This window comes from Epinephelus moara, chromosome 8, assembly GCF_006386435.1.
Source record: "Epinephelus moara isolate mb chromosome 8, YSFRI_EMoa_1.0, whole genome shotgun sequence".
In the NCBI taxonomy this organism is placed as follows: domain Eukaryota; kingdom Metazoa; phylum Chordata; class Actinopteri; order Perciformes; family Serranidae; genus Epinephelus; species Epinephelus moara.
In genome coordinates, this window is record NC_065513.1 from 1528445 (window position 1) to 1550478 (window position 22034).

At 43.0% G+C, this 22034-nt stretch overlaps 1 protein-coding gene across 1 annotated transcript in view; it reads right to left on the reverse strand.

Annotated features, from left to right (window-relative positions):
* The window catches only part of cacna1ba (calcium channel, voltage-dependent, N type, alpha 1B subunit, a), a 783270-nt gene that overhangs the window by 423036 nt on the left and 338200 nt on the right, over positions 1–22034 (reverse strand). Inside the window, exons 9-10 of the mRNA XM_050050840.1 lie at positions 8558–8673; positions 8339–8425 (exon numbers count right to left, since the gene is read on the reverse strand). Of these exons, the coding sequence (XP_049906797.1) occupies positions 8339–8425; positions 8558–8673 (203 nt within the window). The remainder of the gene's footprint in view (positions 1–8338; positions 8426–8557; positions 8674–22034) is intronic.

Sequence of the window (22034 nt, forward strand, 5' to 3'; positions counted from 1 at the left end):
CCTTTTTCTCCCAGCGTCTCTCCCCTGCAGAGCACAATTATGATGTGGGCAATCGGGAGCTGTTAGCCGTGAAGCTGGCTCTGGAAGAATGGAGGCACTGGTTGGAGGGAGCCGAGAAGCCATTCCTAGTCTGGAAGGACCATAAGAACCTCTCGTACATTCAGTCAGCCAAGAGACTGAATTCCAGGCAAGCCCGGTGGGCTCTGTTTTTTAGTCGTTTTGACTTCACTCTGACTTTTCGCCCTGGCTCTAGAAACGCCAAACCAGATGCTCTCTCACGGCTCTATTCCTCTGGTGATGACGAGGCCTCTCCTGATACCATTTTGCCTGCCGGTCGTATCATTGCTCAGCTCTCGTGGGGGATCGAGAAGGCTGTGAGGGATGCACAGTGAACCCAACCGGATCCTGGCAATGGCCCTGCTGACCTCCTTTTTGTCCCAGATTCGGTGCGCTCCCAGGTTTTGGACTGGGGCCACGCTTCCCAGTTTGCCTGCCACCCTGGGGCAAACAGAACCATTGCCCTCCTGACGAGACATTTCTGGTGGCCCAGTCTGGACCAGGACACCCGTAACTTTGTGGCGGCCTGCACCACCTGCGCCCGAAGCAAGGCATCCCATCAAGCCCCTGCTGGTCTTCTCAACCCCCTACCTGTTCCAAGTCGTCCCTGGTCCAACATCGCTTTGGATTTTGTGACTGGACTTCCCCCATCCAAAGGTAAAAAAGTGATTCTCACCATCATAGACCACTTTTCCAAAGCCACTCATTTCATTGCCCTGCAAAAGCTGCCTTCAGCCACTGAAACTGCTAATCTACTAACTGAACATGTTGTGCATTTACATAGCATCCCCCATGATATTGTGTCTGACCGAGGCCCCCAGTTCGTCTCTCAAGTTTGGAAAGCTTTCTGCAAGGCATTGGGGGCCACAGCTAGCCTGTCTTCGGGTTTCCACCCGCAATCCAATGGACAGTCGGAAAGAGCCAATCAGGTCCTGGAAACCGCCCTTCGCTGTGTGGCTGAGAAGAACCCTACTACCTGGAGTTCCTATCTGTCCTGGGTGGAGTACTCCCACAACAGTCTCCCCAGCTCAGCCACAGGTATTTCACCTTTCCAAGCCTCTCTCGGTTACCAACCTCCTGTTTCCCTCTCACAAAGCCTCCATTGCAGTCCCCTCCGTTCAAGATCACATCCAACTCTGCAAAAAGATTTTGCAGTATCTTGTTGACTAGGAGGGTTATGGACCAGAGGAACGCTTATGGGTGCCCCGTTCCTTTATTCTTGATCCCTCTCTTATCAATGATTTCCACCGTGACCACCCTGATGTCCCTGGAAGGTCGCCAGGAGGCTCCCTTTGAGGGGGGGGTACTGTTGGGATGCAGTGTGTGTGTGTTCTCTCTGTTCCCCTTCCTGCTTGTTTTGGTTTGTTTGGTCTTCCCTGTCTGTTACTGGCTGGGCATGGCTGACCTATGTCTCTGCTGCTGCATCTCCTCCTCCACCACTTGAACTGTATCACCGCTGATTGCCACTCACCTCTGCTGCAGCTCCTCCTCCATCACCTGAACTGTATCTCCGCTGATTGCCACTCACCTCTGCTGCAGCACAAATACCTGGTCTCATTCTCCACTCATCGCCAGTTCGTTGATTATCCGTCTGCGGTAACCAGCTCGGCCCTTTTTTGCTGTGTTTTTTTGGAACTTGCACTTTCAATCTTTGAACCAACCTGATTTTTGCTAACCTGTGTCTCTGTTTCTTTGTCCTCACTGCCCTGCCATATCCTCAGTTCCATTTTTTGCCACGCTCTGCCAGCCACCTTTTCCTCCCTGGAAGTTTCCCAAGCCCTGAGTTTTTTCCCCCTCTCCTCACCCTTGGACTTGGACAATAAAGACTGTTTATTGCAGTGTTACTGTTTGAATCTGCATTGTGGATCCAGTTTCTGTTTCTTTAAGCTTAGGCTTAACAAATTCCCATTATGTTTTAACATTGAGCTAAGGGACTAATTTGACACATCGTTGAAGTGGTGGAAAAAGTACCCAGATTTTTTACTCTGGTATAAGTACAAGAGAAACAACAAGTAAGTATGCAGAATGGTCCATTTTTTTAAAAGTACTGACGCATTAATGCGTTAATGTTGAAGCTGTAATTGTGGGTATTTATTGCAGGTGGAAAAAAAGTCTTATGTTTATTCATCATAATCTATTTGTTCATTATATTTTTTATCATTAATCTGAATCTTGAGGCTGATCTGTAGAGCACATTGAGCTGTACTTGTGCGCCATCTTACAACACAAACCAGCTTACAACTTGAGGGGCATGGCTTTTTTTAAAATTGAAGTTTTGAGCCTGAAATTATAGCACCCCCATCTGGCCAATTGGTATAATATTTCTTGAGCAGCATTTGCACACAACTTCCAACTACTGGTGAAAATTTCCTGTCTACAATGTACCATCTCACAGGAATTTGTGAAAATATTATTAAAGAAAAAACAATCCTCATCATAATAATAATAAAACAGCACAAACACAATGGGGTTTCAGATTTGAACCCCTGATAATAATAATACTACTGGTAAAAAGTTATATACAGAGACTTAAACAGGGGTCAGTTTTGCCATTGAGGGTTATTTTAAAAAATTAAGGAGAATATAAAAACTGCAAAGAAGAGGAGAAGAGAAGATAGGAGCTTTGGAATTATATCTAGGGCCCTTGTACTTTTCATGAGCCTCTGAACTCCAATGAGCCTCACTCTCTGTACTTAAATCTAATCTTATTACCCTTCCACCCTGGCATACACAATCAAACTGTGGCTGTTACCCTTGGTGAGGCTGCAGTTGAGAGGCAGTGTGGCTTTGATAAGAGGAGAATGCACACACACACCTCAGAGGGGAATGCTTGTAGAAATTATCTGTATCAGCCACATACTGATACAGTATGCGTATCAGTATATGGCTGTAACTCCACTCCTGGCCCCTGGATCTTGGTTAACAGTAGTAGGCAAAAGAGGAAGACCCCCCCACGCTTTCCCTCTCCCACAGGTGAAATTCCTCTCATTAATCGATTTAGCCCTCTGGAGGAGTAAGGCTCGCTCGCCCCCTTGTGGCTCACGTGGGAGGAATTAATGACCTCAAACTGCAACAATCAATAAAGCTCAGGGAAGACTGTATTCGCCTTACTGACAATATTTTACACTCGAATAAACAGTGCATCATCTCCGGGTCCCTCCCACCCCCTTCCTTTGGCGACATTAAGCAGACTCATGCAGCTTCATGTAGCCTATGGCTTAAAGGTTACTGCAACAGCACTGGCATCCCCTACGCAAATGCAGGATACACCAAGTGTGAAACACACCCTAGGGGGTCGGTGCCAATACCTGCAGCAGACAAAAGAGTGTGAAAACACTGGGTAGGGGTGCCGGTCCCTGCAGCAGACAGAAGGGTGTGAAACACAGCTTAAGAGGCATTCCTCAGGTATAAATGTTTAGGCTTTCCCATGCTCGGGGTCTTTCCTCATTCTGACCGCTCATGTGTTGATTGACCTTTTCTTTGCAAAGAAAATAAAAACCTTGTCAGCCGGGAGAAGTCTATATTTCATTCTTCACCAGAAGCAGAGAATTTCCACAACAATTTGGTGTCAGAAGTGGGATCCCTTGAGCAATCGTCTGGGACGGAGAGCGGACAGTGACAGGCCATCCTGGAAGGTAAAAGATTTCCAGCCTCCAACCTCAAATCCTCTTCTGTGAAGGGAGGACTGACCGCAGACGTCCCAGATCATTGCTGCTGGGATTCCACGAAAGCAATTCAGCGAAATTCATCTGGTGAGCACTGAAATATTGACATTAAAATTGTTTTTTTTTAATTTGGGTTTTTAATTTGCCATAATATTTCCATTTCTCATATTATCCACAATTGATCTGCTTTTTATCGCTTGTAGCATAAACAAAGTGATCTGCTTTTTATCGCTTGTAGCCTAAACGAAGTGATCCTTACAGAGACGTCTGTATTGTAATAGTCATGCACGACCTCCACATTTGGAATGGGGAGTAAGAATTCCGTCGAGGTTGGACCTCCGGAGGGGCCGATTATGGATGTTATGAGAAGGAAATATGGGGAGTCTAAAATATTTAAATGTCTGGACAGCTGAGTTTGGATTCCCAATAGGGGGATCCCTCATCTTAAAAAAAAATCAATATTAGAAGAAAAACTGAAGGGAAAAGAGCAAGAAATGAGAAGGAAAAAGAAAGTTTCAGTTAAAAAAAACAGAAATTTTGGAAGGTCAAAAAGATTGTTTACAGATGTGGAAAGCAGAAGCAGAGCCACGAAATAGGAAAACAATGCAGAAACAACTACCCTTTTCATGTGAAAAAGTTGAAACCAATGAAAAGCAAAATTCACACACGTAAAGAACACCAGACTCGCAGATCTCCTCTTCTTTGTTTCCACAGTTGGCGGCTTTGAAGCTGGATCCAGACCTCGATGGCAACCCACCATTTCGTCCTTCAGCTCCACCACCATACAACTCTGCAACACCCAACGAGCCACAACAAAAAACAGAACCAGAAACCAGAAGGTACAAATTTAGTTTTCCGTCCATGGACTTCTGCTGACATCACAGCAGCCTCACAACATCTACCCAACCCCACAACAATAGGTAAAATGTTTGCTGAGCAATTCTTCACATTTTGCCAAGAATTTAAACCCACCATGAATGAACTAAAAAGACTCCTGATCACCAAGATGAAACCCACAGACTGGCAAAAAATAGCTGGAAAATTCCTTGATGCTGACATCCATTGCAAACACATCACCTGAGAAGATGAGTCTAATGCCCATTATAGAGATGCTGTCCGTCATCTCTGTAATGCATTCACTGAAGCTCTCCCTGTAAAAGTTAACATGGAGAAAATCACCGCCTGCAGGCAAAAGGATGGTGAACATCCTGACGAATATCTCACTCGCCTGACAGAGGTATTTAACACCTACAGTGGCCCTCAACTACCTGATGAGTCAAGCAATACTCTGGATGTGTGGGAAATTCATCTCTGCAATTGTTTCTTAAACAGACTAAAACCGGACATTGCCTCAGCTGTTAAAAGTTCCATTGGTTGGAATGATGCACACCTGTCCAAACTTCGCAGACACGCCATACATGCCCATGACCAAATACTCTCTAACAAAAGAAAAAAGAAGAGACAACACAGAAAGAGCTTCACATGGCAGCAATAACCATGTATAACACAGTCCGAGAACATGGACAACCAGGTCATGGCCGACACAGGAACTGGGAAAGAAAAACTCCAAGTGATGTCTGTTTCCTCTGTGGCCAACGTGGTCATTGGAGACGTGATTGTCACAGAAATGCCTCATCAACCCCAGTAGACAAGTCGGACTGAAAATGGTTGAGGGTTGTCAGAGAGGGATGGACTCCTGCTGACAAGCCAAACCAACTTGTGAGGTCAGAAGACGGTACTGCACCACACTCACACACACATTCTGAGCAGATTAATACACAAGCTATTGAGAGTTCAGACAATAGATATGCAACCGCTCTAACATATGTTCAGTACACATCTGATCATTTCAAGAAGTTTCCACAACATACATTGACCATCGCAGAACAGAATGCTGTATTCTTAGTTGACTCAGGAGCCACACATTCTGTGATAAAAGCTTTAGAATTCACTAAAAAAAACAAAATTAAGTGGAGATTATGTGTACTCTGTTGGTTCATCAGGTCAAACAATTAGAGAGAACATTACTGTCCCACTCAAATGTGCGGATGAGTCAAATACAAGCTTCAAACATGCATTCTTGCTCTCTGAAGTCTGTCCCATTAACCTGATGGGCAGGGACTTGATGTGCAAATTAGGCCTTTGTCTGATCTAAACCCCAGAAGGTGTCAAAGTTCACAGACTATCTGATCCGGAACCAAATTTTTCACACTCCTTTGTCCACCATACCCCAAACCTGAAGCATGTATATCAATGGAAATTGCAACTATCAACAACCTCTGAGCTTGTTACAGAAGCTAGGAAAACAGTTTTAACAGCTTCGACAGATTTCATGACACCAGAGGACCTGCATTGCACCTCTCATGTGTCACCAGGACCTGATGAGCCATATGAGGAAGGTTGGTTGAGGGAGAGATTTGGATGCCATAACTCAACACTGGTTCACCAAAGGGTTTTCAGTTCATGCGCAGAAGTTTTGTCAATCATGTATGTCAAAACTTGGCCAAGTGTTGTGAGGAAACGGGACTGCCATGGACAAAAGCTCTGCCTATTGTTCTAATGCATATGAGAATGAGAAAAAGTTCCAGAGTGAACATGAGTCCCTTTGAAATTCTTTTTGGCAGACCTCCATCCCTAGGAGTGGAGCCTGTAACCAGGCCACTCCCCTCCACTGGCCTATGTGAGGATGACATGTTACAATATTGCAAAAACTTATCTTCCACTCTCTCTGAAATCTCTCAGCAGGTGAAATCACCACATGCTTCCACATGACTCCAAACGCTGGCGAGGTCCATTCCAGGTGCTCCTGACAACGCATACTGCTGTGAAGATCGTTGAGAGAGCAACGTGGATTCACGCCAGCCACTGCAGGAAGGTCCCTGAGCCAACGGAGAAACTCAGCTGTCGACGCGAGGACGGACAAGGCGAGGACGAACGAGCGCAACAGAGGACGACACGAGGAATAACTCTGTGAATTCAACAGACACCAACTAGATGTGCAGGACTAACAACGTAAACCTTTTCCCACCAGACTACACCATGCACCACCTGATCCTGACCCTATCATGTTCGGCTATGCTGATAGAGGCCTACACCTACAAACCTGCCAAGACTATCACTCTGACAGAAGGACAAAGTGCAACATTCACCTGTACTGTTTATCCCGAAATTTGGCAATCAGGTCAAATTCACACATATTATGAACGTTAACAATGCCGATCAAAATTCAGCCTCGTTTCACATTCCTGATCCCCATCATTACCCCAGCTCAGACTCTGACTCTGATGATGACATTTTGTAAATAATGTTTTCTTTTTTTTGTCTTTCCTCTCTCTCTCTCTCTCTCTTTCCTTCATTCTATATATATATATATTTTTTTATCATTATTATTATTTTTTCTTTTTCTCTTTCTTTTCCTTCCTTTTTTTCTCTCTCTTTTCTTCTAAACAACTGCCATGATGATACATTTTAAAATCCATGTGAATTAATGTGTCAGGTAATTAAGTTGTAACTTTTTCCCTTTCTTTTCTTTTTTGTTTTAGTGATTAATCAATAATCAAAAGGAGGGAATTGTAATTGTAATTTCAATTTCTTTGTGTTTTCTTTGTGTTTTCAACTACTTGAGATGTCTAGACCTCTTAACCTCCCACCCGGATACAAAACCCTGCAGGATATGCAGGATGGTGTGAAACACACCCTAGGGGGTCGGTGCCAATACCTGCAGCAGACAAAAGAGTGTGAAAACACTAGGTAGGGGTGCCGATCCCTGCAGCAGACAGAAGGGTGTGAAACACACCTTAAGAGGCGTTCCTCAGGTATGAATGTTTAGGCTTTCTCATGCTCGGGGTCTTTTCTTTGCAAAGAAAATAAAAACCTTGTCGGCCAATATTAGTCTATATTTCATTCTTCACCAGAAGCACAGAATTTCCACAACACTTCCCACGAACAGACCTTTACAGACCAGTGAGGGGTTTGCAGATGTTACAGATGTGGTGGTTTGTTAAAAAAAAAAAAAAAAAAAGTGACAGAAATAATGATTTGTTCAAAACTGTCACAGATGTGGTGATTTGTTTATATATGTGACAGTATAGTTGTTTTAGATTGTGACAGCAGTTAACATTTGTTCAAAAATGTTTGATGATGAAATGCGGTGGCAAGTTTAAATACATATGTGTTTCCTAGGATACCTCCATATTACTCAGAACCCTTGAGGTAGCTCTCAGTTTAAAAAAGGTTGGTCTCCCCTGCTGTAGATGGTAGTAATGCATAGACAGCTGGCAGAGGGAATGTACCATAGAACCTAAATAGTGATGCAGCAATACAAGAGGAGGAGTGGAAGAAGCCAACCAGCTGCTATGACAACAGCTATGCAAAATACAAAGTAGGAAAAAAATGTACCTTAACAGAGCATCTATCGGTCACATCAGCTAAAGGCATAATAACACGACCCCCTGTTGTCTTACAGTACACCATGGGTCATAACTTATTTAGATACAGGCTATCTCAGTATTTTGCTTTAGTTATGGTGCATTCAGCTGGTAACCACCTGATTATGCCTCCAACATGGCACTGCATTGTACATTTTTTATCTTGATTCTGAAGATAACAGTCCTCACCAGAGTTGCTGTGTTTCCTTTTATACCATGCTCCATCCAGAGATTTCTCCTCTGCGTTCTTGTCTTCCTCAGCCAGCATCACCTCCTCTGCAACACAAATGTCACACCTCCATAATCCGGTCATATTTGTGTGAAAATCAATTACAGCATTCCAATGTGTTGTGTGTGTGTGTGCGTGTGTGTGGGGGTGTGTGTGTGTGTGGGGGGGGGGGTTCTGACCTGCTTTGCAGATCCACTCCAGGTACCCAGTTAACTCTCTCTCTATTTGCTGTTGTCTGCGGAGCTTTAGGAATTCTTGCCTCTTCTCCACCCGCTCTCTCTCTTTGGCAAACTCCCTGTAGAAACCACAACCCCCCCACCCCACCACACGCACATGCACACGCGCACGCACGCACGCACGCACGCACACACACACACACACACACACACACACACACACACACACACACACACACACACACACATTACTGGATTAGAAAAGCCAACACGCAGACCCTAGAGCACTTCACCTTTGACAGGTACAGCGGGGTGTCCTCCAGCAGGTAAGACAGTAGGATTCTGTCAGATATTAACACTCTGCTGTGGTCAACAAAATAACGCACAGCATCATGAGAAAAGACAGAAATGACAAATAACATGAGTTCCGCCAACCATTTCCTTGTTAGGAAAGATGTTAGATGTCTGTAGATTCGCATTCCAGTGACATTATCATGGAACGATTTGCATAGGCTATATGGGTCAAAATTGGGTCAAACTACACTTAACTAACATAAGCTGTTTTTATGGTTATGTGAGCCACTCTATATCCTCTCTAAATCTAGTTTAAAAAAGTATCAATATCTGCTGTTGGAACTGGTTTTTCATAAATAAAGAGCATCCAGACACTCGAATAAACTAACTGTTGTAAACTCGGTTAATTTTGTGAAAAAAAAAAAAAAGAACCAAGTTATGTTCTTTAGAACAAAAACAAAAAAGGAGAAAGATTAATGGAATAGCCTGGTACCCGAGGGGTTAAGGCTCCACCATGAAGCATATTTAATCGGTCTGTGTCCAGCAGATGCATGCACAGATCAAGCAGCAAAGTCCAGGGCCACAAAACGAAGCCAGGAAGGGTTCGATTTTTTTTATATAACCTGCCTAATAACTATTTTATTAAGGCTTAAACTTTTGTATAATTAAGGGCAGGGCTGCTTGAGTGACAGGCAGCCTCCAGCTGCTTAAACACTTTCTGTGCGATCAGAGCCTAATGAAGCAACCTGAAGCTGCACAGGAGACTTTTTTAATCTTCCCTTTTACAGTCACATCCTCTGTGTGGTGACACAGAAGTTAAGACCAGCCATCAGAATATGTAGACAGGAGGAAAGTGGCAGTATGTTGTTCACAAACAGGATATGTACATATTAGGGGAGTAACAAAACAAGGATTTGTATTAACCATGGCTTTCAGTCAAATACGTTACAAACCAAACTATATGTTAAACTATTGTATTACATTTAGAAAATAAAATACACAGCTTAAACTGTGTTAATATAATGTCCTCAGTGCCACTGCGCTCAACAAGGCAGCCCACAGGACGGACAAGGTGACATGCTGTCTGCCCCTCCCACCCACAAACCAGAACATTCTACTCCAGTAAAACACACTGGGAGACAGCTATGCTAAGCCAGCTCATTTCAAGATAGTTAATAACACCATTATCAGAGCAGAACCAGAAGATCCTCTGTTAACCTACTGGTCTGATTTTTTTAGGCTACTTTGGTTTCACTGGGAATAATGTCGATGATAGTGAGAGAGTGGTGGATAAAACCACACCAAGCCAAAGAACGAGCCACTGCACAGCTACAGACTCCCCTTAGCAGCTAAGCCAGCAGCTCACACATGGTTGCATAGCACACGACACACCCTCTGAACCAGGCAATGAGATTTGCTGCATGCTTACAGCTTCTCATTCAGCAGCTAAGCAGTGAGCAGTAACTGCTGGTAGACCAGGTAGCCTATTCTTGTTGCTTGAGCACGCTGAGGAAGGGTTTCATCCAAAACGTTTGTGTGTGCTGTCCTGTACCTTTTGTACATATTTTTTACAGGTAGCCTATTCAGCCAGAAAGACTGAAAGGTCTGTTAATGATGGCTGGTTAGCTTGTGTTTATATGACTGTGGCATTTAACAGAGGTGTTTATTCACGCATTTACTAGACTGAACGAGCTTGCTTGTGAGCTGAGAGCTTGTAAGACAAAGTGAACTCACTGCCAGCACACATAGGTTAATAGAAATGACACTGATACTATGCGCTCTAATGTTAGTATTTATATTGTTGGGAAGAGGTTTTGTTAAGGCTGGCTCAGTGTGTCGTCAAGCAGGCTTTTAAGGTTCACACAAAAAATACTGGAGATAGAAATGGTGTAAAACAGTTTGATGGTCTAACTCCACAGTTCAGTACTATACAGTTAACAGTCTTTTACATGTTTTAAACAAGCATTTTCTAACATGTATGTATTTAGAAAGAAAAAAATTATTTTGCTTTACCCAGACTTCAACAAGTCAATTTCAGCCAGACTGTTGTTCCTGCTTTATACAAAAACACAAATGCCCAAAATATTTGTATTTGTATTGCACAACACATGCTTTGCTCACAAACCACTGTATTGTAGTGTACCGAATTGTGAAATTTGTGAACCATTGCCCCCCTTGCACACATACAGTATATGCTCCACTGTAGAACAGAATAGAATAAAAAGAACTTTATTTATCCCAAAGGGAAATTCAGCTGTCCAGCAGCTCATAAAAGACAAAAAAACCCAAAATAAAATACATTAAAATAAGTGCGTAAATAGAGAGTAACTTAAAATAGAATTGTCCATTACACAGTCCAGTCCAGTTGTGAAAATTTGTCAGTGTGTGTGTGTGACTGGATTCAGGACGTATTAAACAGTCTCATTGCCGTGGGGATGAAGGATCTTCTGAAACGCTCTGTTTTGCAGCGCAGTGAGATGAGACGACTGCTGCTGCTGCTCCTCTGTCACTCCAGAAGGCTGTGGAGAGGGTTTCTGCTATTGTCCATTATAGCTTTCAGTTTGCTCAATGTGCCCCTCTCCACCTCCTCCTCCTTTATTGATACTTATCGGAAATTTATACAATGATAGATCAAATGAAACACTAATTGAATTGTGTTAATACTAAGTATTATTCATAATATAGCCAGTATTATTGTTTTTATACAAATTACATTCATTTTTTGTTATAATAATCATTTGTCAGAGCTGATAACACCATCTCTATTGCCACTGGGCTTTGTCATGCCAATAAGGCAGTTTTTAATTTAAATGAGCTAGGGAATGAGATACACAAGAGATGGCGCAAAATAGGTGGATAGAGATAGAAAGACCAATGAAGAAAGAGAGGGAGAGAAAAAGAGAGAGGAAACCAGACTATTGAAATGACAAAACAAGGAATCTCCAGTCTGCCCCTGCCGCTCAGTGACTGGTGTGTCTCCCACACAGTGGAGGGGGAAGCTCTATTCTGCATTGCAGTGGCTGTCTGCCTGCTTTCCCCAGGGTGTGTGTGTGTGTGTGTGTGTGTGTGTGTGTGTGTGTGTGTGTGTGTGTGTGTGTGTGTGTGCAGGGACAGACTGTGGCAGCTAGCATTTCCCAGCATTGTAGCAGCTTTCAGTTACACTTACACACTGTCTCATACACATACATACTGATACATATGCCAGCATAAGCACAAACATAAACATTACACAAAGGGTCAGAGCCATGCTAAATGGGATGATTACAAGCATTCACACACATCTAGTACACATATTTTTCTTCTCCAAACACATTCACACAAATTGAAATTCACGTATGTTGAAACATACCAATTCTCCTCCAAAAGCTGCTTTACTGCCTTTCTGCACCTTCCTCACACCTTTAAACCCCCCTCCACCCCACACCCCTTTCCCCCTGCCTCACTCAGTGGGAGTCAGACCCAGTGGCGTGCACAGACTTTTTGAAGGGCAGGGGCGAAAACAAAAAAAAGGGCACATACAGCACGTTCTCGCCACTGAAGAGGGCACTAAGTTCCGCATGTTTTCAAGGGCACTTTAGACATGTTTATATGTTATGCCAATGGAACATTATATAACCTTAAAACAGACTAACTAGACAGACTACTCAAGTTAGTTTGTAGTTAGGATCAGCATCCACGAGAACTGTGTAGATTCAACGTTGAACTGTGAAGAACACACAGAGACATGGATGTATGAAGGAAATAAATCCCTGGGGGGGGTCTGGGGGTCCTCCCCCATAACATTTTCAATTAAGTAGATGCCATTTCCTGTATTCTAGTGCATTTTAACACCATATTAGCACCAGATAATCCAAACTGGTTCTGTGAGATATAGTTCTGGCTCAATATAGATCAAAAAAGGGCCCAACATAAAAGTCATTGCAACAGTTATGTCTCATAGTATTTCTTGGTCCTAATAGTCTTCTGGAGTTTAGTGTGTTTTTTCCACCCAAGAAGGCAGTTTAGTGTGTTCTGCCAACCAAGAGGGCACTTTAGCACGCATTTTGGCTCCCAAGAGGGCACTTTAGCGTGCGTTTTGGCTCCAAAGAGGGCACTTTAGTGTGCGTTTTGGCTCCAAAGAGGGCACTTTAGCGTGCGTTTTGGCTCCCAGAAGGGCACTTTAGCGTGTGTTTTTCAACAATTGGGCCCCCCCTGTGCACACCACTGGTCAGACCCCAACCCCCACTGCAGCCTCTCCATAATGGCTGACCAGGTGAGGAGGGAGCTCACGTAGATCAAGGCGAGACAGGCAACAGATCCAGATGGCATCAGCTCCAGACTGCTGAGGGACTGTGCAGTTCAACTCTGTGGGGTTGTCCTGCACATCTTCAACCTGAGATTTCCTGTCCTGTGGAAGACTTCCTGTGGGGTTCCGGTCCCAAAGACCACTGCAGACCTGTAGCCTTGACCTCCCACCTAATGAAGACCATGGAGAGGATTATACTTAACCACCTCCAGCCCCTGGTAAGAACAGAACTGGACCCACAGCAGTTTGCTTATCAGCTGGGCATTGGGGCGAATGACGCAGTCATCTACCTGCTCCACCGATCACTGTCCCACCTGGAGAACCCCGGTAGCACTGTCTGTGAGAGTCATGTTTTTTGGCTTCTCTAGTGCTTTCAATACAATTCAGCCATCACTGCTCAGGGGGAAGCTTAAAGCAGCTGGAGTTGACTGCCACCTGACTGCATGGACCATTGACTACCTCACCAGCAGACCACAGTATGTGAGGCTTCATGACTATGTGTCTGATATGGTAGTTTGCAGCACAGGGGCCCCACAGGGTACAGTCCTCGCCCCCTCCCTCTTCACCTTGTACACATTGGACTTCAGACACAACATGGACAGCTGCCATCTCCAGACGTTCTCTGATGATACAGCCATTGTTGGATGTGTGTCAGAGGGGAATGATCTGCAATACAGGAGGGTCATCACTGACTTTGTCAACTGGTGTTAGGTCAACCACCTTCATATCAACGCTAGCAGGACAAAAGAGATAGTGATAGAGGAAGGTACCCAAGGCTACTCAAGTGAACATTCAGGGTTTGGACATAGAGACTGTGAAAGAGTACAAATGTCTGGGCATTCATCTCAACAACAAACTGGACTGGTCAACAAACACAGACGTCCTGTACAAGAAGGGCCAAAGTCGTCTCCACTCACTGAGGAGACTGAGGTCCTTCGGTAGTTGCAGGAAACTGCTGAGAACTTTCTATGACACTGTCGTAGTGTCTGCCATCTTCTATGCAGTGGTCTACTGAGGCTGTGGAAGTACTCAAAGGGACAGGAAAAGACTGAGCAAGCTGGTCAGGAGGGCCAGCTCTGTCCTAAACTGTCCCCTGGAGTCCATCGAGGAGGTGGGTAAGAGGAGGATTTTAACCAAGCAGACATCTATCATGGACAACACCTCTCATCCCCTGCATGAGACTGTAGGTGCACTGAGCAGCTCGTTCAGCAGTAGACTGCTGTACCTATGGCATTTAATTAGTCTCAAAACCCACACACACACAACAGTATCCGCAAGCTGAAAAGCAGCCTCATGAGGGAGTATTTCTGCTCTGCGCCCACAAAATGAGGTCTGAGACCACAGCGCTGTGACAAGAGTGCACTTGACCCTGTCTACACGAGTGCTGAGAATCCCTACACGCGCACTCGACAATCCCTGTTCAACACTTACACAATGCCAAAAGTAGCGCGATGCAAAGAGTTGAGTTTTGAGACTGGAGGCAGGGACAGTGACTGGGGTCTCCGCTCCTTTTATTGGTCAGCTGTCCACTTCTTTAATTAGTTAGACAGAGGCTGAAGTCTCCGCGCCTTTGATTGGTTAGACAGGGGCTGAAGTCTCCGCTCCTTTGATTGGTCACTTTCAGCACCAGCAGTTTCTTTTTGCCAGCAGAATCATCAGACAAGAAGATGTGGGAGGAAAAAGAGGTAAGTTAACCAAAGATACTCTATTCATGATTTCTAATTTCTAATTTCCAGACTCTCTCTGGTTTCTAAATTAACTTACTTACTAACTTAAACATGAGGAACACCACCGCTACAATTCTCTAACCAAAATGCAAACAAAATGATCAGCACATGGTATGGCAGACGTTAATGTTCCACAGTTATGTAGGGACAGTTGCAGGATGCTGCGCGAAGGGTGATGTCCATGCTGCAGACTGCCCTGTCTGAACCAGCACCTAGAGACAGTGAGGTTTGTTGTTACTGTCACCCTAATATGCTCTACCGTGTTACTATTCTGCTGTGAAACACTGGTCGCTGGATGCTGGTTTGCAGAATCAGCAGGAACTCCTTATCATTTCAAAGACAGTAAAACCACAAATTTACCATTCTTCCAAGGACTACCATTTGAATAATCAAGTATATACAATGTGCCATCAACACTGGCAACATCACTTTGATATAGCATCATGACATGCATAACAATGTCATGATGCACTAAAAATTATTACTTAGAGACAATATAATGGTGACAATAACAACAATCCTTACTGTCTCTAGGTGCTGGCTCAGACAGGGCAGTCTGCAGCAAGGACATCACCCGTCGCGCAGCATCCTGCAACTGTCCCTAAGTAACTATTATTCAGTAACTGAGTAACTGAGTAATAGTTACTTTTCTATTGCTGTTTAGTGTAAAACAATACAGCAGACTTTTTTTAATATCTAAACTGAGGGAATAGCCTGAGCAGTCCCAGATGTCCTCCTCATCCACTGTAGTGGGAATGACCTGGGAGATGTAGGTAGGAGGCTGCTGCTGATCCAGGGAAGATTGACAAGGTTTGTGAACAGTGTTATGGCTACATATGTTCATTGTTTAGGTGGCAGCTTTGTCACCCTCACACAAGGCTTGACACTCCTGGGCTATTTGTGAATAATGCAGTTTATTTCACCATGAGGGGTCGGCCCTATGTCAGCTGTAGCTGTAACAACTAGTTTATGACATTAGATTTCATAGTTGATATCCCTCTATGGTACGCATTATGATGCCAGGTAGGAAACAAATGTTTGGAGTGTTTTTATGTGTTAAAATAGACTAAATCTGAAGGCAACATTGTACCATAATGGTGCATAAGTGAAAAGGACAGTTGTTTTTTTTTTCAGTTTGAACATCAATCATTTCATAAACATGTGTAAAATATTCAGTAGCTTCAAATGGTTACAACACATGCCATTTCAAATGTAAAAGCATTATAAAAGGAATTTTTTTAAAGGGTTTCTTGTCTGAATTGTGGAACAACCCATTGAAATGAATGTCTCGAAGAGACTAAGTGTAATTCTTTGAACTTTACACAAATTACTTTTCAAAACAAAGTTTAGAACCATTTGCAATACAATAATCTGGTGTCAAATTCCAGTGTTTCATCATCACTGCTCCATTTCAGTGCCTGTCCTGTGTCTTTCCTGACATCATTTGTGGTGTTACCGCTCAGTGCTTATGGAACTCCATGAAGCAGTTTTTTCAGGAGTGAAGCACAGGTAGGTGACATACTTTGTGCACTGCACTTTGATTATACCCTTACATCCAGGGTATTTGCACCGGGCCGTTTTCTCCACCCAAACAGGCCAATGGTCAGTGTTGTCCTGACACAAAGGTGGTGATGGCACTGGTGAAGTGGGGCCTCTGTGCCTCTTCTCAACCAGGTCTCCATTGTTTGATGGTCTTCTCCTAGCCTGAACTTTACTTTACTGCAACCAACATCAAATTTATCTTTGTTAAATTGTAAAGATCAAAACAAAATTATGATGAATGGTATGCCTTTGAACATATATATACCTATACGCACACTACCAAAATTTCATGCTGCCATGGTGATTCTATAATGGTTCACTGTTGCCTCAAGGCAACATATGCAATTTCCCATAATGGTATACTGTTGCCTCAGGGCAACAGTTGCATTTTAAGAAGTTTTCATTATTTAATTAGCAAATAAATTGCAATAAACTATCAAAAATTAAGGTTTACTCAACTATTAGTGTGAATATATTTTTTTCCAGACACAAAAGGGACAGGAAATGATGTTTTCAGACCCTTTTTGTGGAGCAAAATTGCAAAGCTGTTTCCTTTGAAAAGGTCTGCAAAAGAAGGTTTCAATACGGCTTCCTGAAAGTCATGTGACAAATTAAAGCATTGTTATTGGTTCCCTATGGTCTTCCCTCTTTTTTTTAAAGTATTGCAACATTCAAAGGGATGCATTGTTGAGACGCGACAGGCCAAAAATGGGTACCATAGAGGGATATAGTTTGTTTTCAATTATTATAGTTATTATCACTGTGCTGTTCCAAGAACATCACTTACTTTGAGAGAGGTTGTTACTGGGACAAATTTGCATTCAAACACTGTCAGGTTGCCTTATTGTCTCTGTCATAGTGACCAAAGTAAACCAAGAATCAGTTAACATGAAAAGACTTCAGAACAGCTTCTTCCCCCAAACTGTGAGCCTGCTACCTATAAATTGTCTTACACATAAGTACTAATAATGAATGTGGCTACTGGACATTTTGCACCTTATCTCCATTACCAAGGGACTGATGCAATAGCTTTTTCACTGACTGTTGCACTATCATCACTTTAACTGTAAAGCAGGCCCGGAGTGGCGGAGTGGGGGCGGCAGTAGCTCAGTCCATAGGGACTTGGGTTGGGAACCGGAGGGTCGCCTGTTCGAGTCCCCGTCCGGACCAAAATATGGAGCGTGGACTGGTGGCTGGAGAGGGGCCAGTTCACCTCCTGGGCACTGCCGAGGTGTCCTTGAGCAAGGCACTGAACCCCCCAACCGCTCGGGGCGCCTCACCAAGGGCAGCCCCCTCACTCTGACATCTCTCCACTTTGTGCATGTATAGGTCCTGTTTGTGCATGTGTGTGTCTTTCGGACCTGTGTGTAATTGACAAGCAAGAGTGAAAACATTGAATTTCTCCTCAGGGGGATTAATAAAGTAAATAAACTTAAACTTAAAACTTATCGGGAGGACCGGGACAATTCCCGGTGGGCCAGTCCAGGCCCAGAGTGGCTAATCGGGAGGACCGAGACAATTCCTGGTGGGCTGGTCTGACGTTTGGGTCACGAGGGCCGGTGTTTAGTTGTTGTTGTTTTTTATTGTTTATTTTTTATAGGTGTTCAGTCATGGCACTGGGTATCACCTATGCTGTTACCTCTGTCCCAATGGCAACTCTTTTTTTTTTTTTTTTTTGCAGACGCACCCTGACGTGTGTGGGCATGGGGGGCGTTCAGATGTAGCATCTTTGCGCGTACAAACCCATTACTTTCAATGTAGACGCGGGTCATGCATGCTCACAGCCCAAAGCGACGCCGTAGCGGCACGCATTTGGTGCGACGTGCTTGTTTTTTCGTCTAGCGCACAGCTCCTCGGACCTGCTTCTCCCTCCGGTGTTGTGTCAGATCCTGGCTCCCCCTCGGGCTGTGTCTCTCTTACTGTTTCCCATGGAGCTCTGCCCCGTTTGAAAGGCGAAGGAAGCCTGTATGTGGAAAGACGTCGCCTCCGAGATGTAGAATGTGTATTATAGAAGAGAAACACACATTTCAGGACTGCTCACTTGTATCATCAGAAAAGACATGTCCTGTGATTTTCAGCCTCCTTTCATATTTAATAGAGGGGGACAATACCAGAAGGCTGAAAATCACAGGACATGTCTGTTCTTATTATACAAGTCAGCAGTGTAAAGCTCAAGCATATGGGGGCCTCCTTTCAAATTTAATAGAGGGGGGGACCGTATCTAAAAGTAGGCTACAGCTGTCAAGATGCCCCCCCACCACAGGCCTTTGCCACCTTGGTCTTGAAAAAACCCAGGGAAAACCCTGAGAGATAGTGTTATTAGAGAGTGCAACACTTTTTATTTTATTTTTCAAATTTAAAGCCCCTACAAGGAACTTTTTGAGTTGATTTTGGCGACCCTGTGGACAAAAGCGGTAGTGTTTTGCTGGAATGAAGCCTACATTTCCCATGAGCTCTAGCACGTATTGTCGTAAAGACGCTTACCTGGCTCGCGCATGTGTTTGTTTTGGGGATGAATGAAACAACAAGACGGGAAAACTTTGCCCCCGCTCCTATTGGGGATCCCAGCTCAGCTCTGCCACGCCCCAGCTCCACCTCTCCGGCGTAAACGCAGCAGTCGGCTGGTAAGGCTGAAAGCCTGTTTGGCGATCACTTCCACGGCTTCTTGGACTGAGTATGGAGCGGTGCCTTGCCTCTTTATTTCTCGGCACTCGCTGGACCCTGTCGACGCCTGGCTGGTACCTGTCGTCTGTGAACACTTACTTGAACAGAAAATAGATTCTGATATTGTTGAAAAGGATGTTGTGTTGTAAAGAATAATGTTGGAGATGTGCACTCATGTTGAAATAAAATCTACATTGTGAAGCAACCCTTACTTGCATTGAATTGGAAATATTTTAGAAAAATACACTGAATTACAAGGCTTTAGAGAACAGTGCGCTATTGTAGACTTAACATGTAGGTTATAATACGTTGTGATCTAAAGTGGGCCCGTCTGAGGAATGAAACTCCAGGGCTGAAAATGAGTCCCACTCCGGCCCTGCTGTAAAGGCATTAATGAGGATCATGCCCTGAATTTGTTGATGGTTTTTATGATGCATATGATATCTGATCTAAATTTAATAATAGCCAACATGTATAATATTGTAATAATGCAGAAACACATTGATGGCTTTGCCAGAATTTGTAATTAATGACATGGCTATTTCTATATTGGCTTTAATCAACAACATAAATGATAGAACAAATGTTGCCGTCCTTGAACGTTTGACAGTGAAGGATAAAACAACATATTACAGTTTGTGCTTTCTTGTGTATTTTTTTCTCTCAAAAACATTTTTTTCAGAATTTGGGGTCTATGGTTTATGATGGTTCTCCCCTGATACCCTTTCATAACCCTATGTTCTATTTGTGTTTTGAGATTGTATTGTATAGGCTAGATTTGGGGATCTCTGTTTAATGATGGCTCTTGCCTGATTCCTTTCAGAGCCCCATTGACTATGTGATGTAATTGTAATTTGATATTGTTAGAAGGTGCTCTGTGATTGTAAATGTTTTTTTCTGTTTTCACTGTGTTCCACCCTTGTTGTATATTGTGATACTGAAAAACTACAACTCCCGGGGCATCGGTGACTTAGTGGATAGAGCAGGCGCCCCATGTACAAGGCTGTTGCCGCAGCGGCCCGGGTTCGACTCCAGCCTGTGGCCCTTTGCTGCATGTCATTCCCTCTCTCTCTCCCCCTTTCACACTTAACTGTCCTGTCCATTAAAGGCAAAAAATGCCCTAAAAAATATCTTTTTAAAAAAAAAACAAAAAAACTACAACTCCCAGAAGGTGGAGCTCCTACCACCAGGGGTGCACACAGGTGTTTTGCATACAGCCAATGATTAGACTGTGATGGGTTATTTATATCAGCTTGTTCACTGTTGCCTGTTGTATGCTCTGATGAAGGTCAAGTAGACCGAAATCTTAACAAATAAAGTGAAACACTGCATAGATGCAAGTGTGTGGAAATCTTTTTTGTTTACCATTTTGGTGTATTTTTTCTGACATTTATTATGACACTGATTATTACTAATTTACCAAACTGTCCTATTAGATTCATTACAAGGCATACAGTAAATCTGAAATAAACCAGACAAGAGTGTTCTGTAGTTACTGAAAAATGCACTCAGTACTGCTGAATCACGGTGGGTTTATTCAAAATTCAAAGACATAGAAAACTATCATAAATTACAAAGGCAAACACTTTTGCTTCAATTGTGATTATTGTAATTTGGAATAAAACTAATGTGCATAAGCTGCAGCACACTGACACCTTGTAGGTCTTGATCAAATGAAAAAACCTACAAGGACATATGGTATGAATTACTGAGCCCAACTGCTTTGAAATAAAAATCTAAATCAATAAAAATAAAAATCTACAACAGAGTTTGTATGCCTTATGAATACTCAGTATACATCTATTACAGGCGTCACATTTTTCATTTAATGAAAACCTTTTTAATGTCAAATTAGGAAATACCGTCACCTGTGCAGGTGGTAACTGTGCTATAGTTGATCCATCACTTGATTCCCATTTAATGTTTTAAGAATTCTGTTTTTTTTTAAATGTTACCACTTCTATCAGCTATCTAACAGCAGAAATTACTTCAAATGTAGGAAACCCAATCTCTGTATACTAAGGACAGAGAATTACAAACAGACTGGTAAAACTTGGTCTGTCCTTTTGTCAGAGGAAGCTAAACTTGAAGTGGTTTTCTGGCATCATATTCACTACCCATATGAGAACTCAGGATGTTGTCCATGCAGCCTCCCTTCTCCACAGTCCAGAGAAATGGCACCAAATACACTGCTCCATACATGAGGTCTTCCTTCTGTTGGCACTGGTCATTCAGGTTTCACAGTGTCGATACCTTTTGAATTACAGTAAAAGACGAACTCTTTTGTTAAGACATGGTGGATCACAATGAATCATATACATATACCAGCTTGACAGGATAGGTGCATGAATGTCTGCTTCAGCTGATGACTAACAACCTTGTATGGACTTACAGTATTTGGTGAACAAAACTCCTAAATAAAAAAATAATCTTCTAAATATTGTATTGCACATAATAATGATCAATACTTAATCAATTTAAACTAGTAAGTTGCTTGATTCTTTATGAGGTATAAAAAAGGTCTTTGTACCCTGAGGTTAGCGCTGACGTGATGAGTTTCAAAGTATTTACAGCACAGTTATGAAGCCTTGTTAAGAGTCCAATTCTGTCTTCTCACGCTGAGCATCCACCGGTCCACCTAGAGAAAAACTTAACACAGACAAATATAAATGTAAAGGAATATATGTGTTAGCTTACCTCCCTTACACGCTTTTTTTTTTTTTTTTTTACACGAAAACATTTCAACTTAAATTTCTTAATGTTCAACAGGTCACCACTTCATTTTAGCTTAAAGGGCCAGTGTGTAATATTTGGCATGGTTTATTGTCAATCTGAATCTGAATCTGAATATTCTACCCATTAATATGTTTATATAAGTGTATAATCGCTATAAAATAAAATTCGTTTGGTTTTCGTGGCCTTATAATTATGCTTTTATATATATATATAGCAAGGGTCTTGCTTTAGA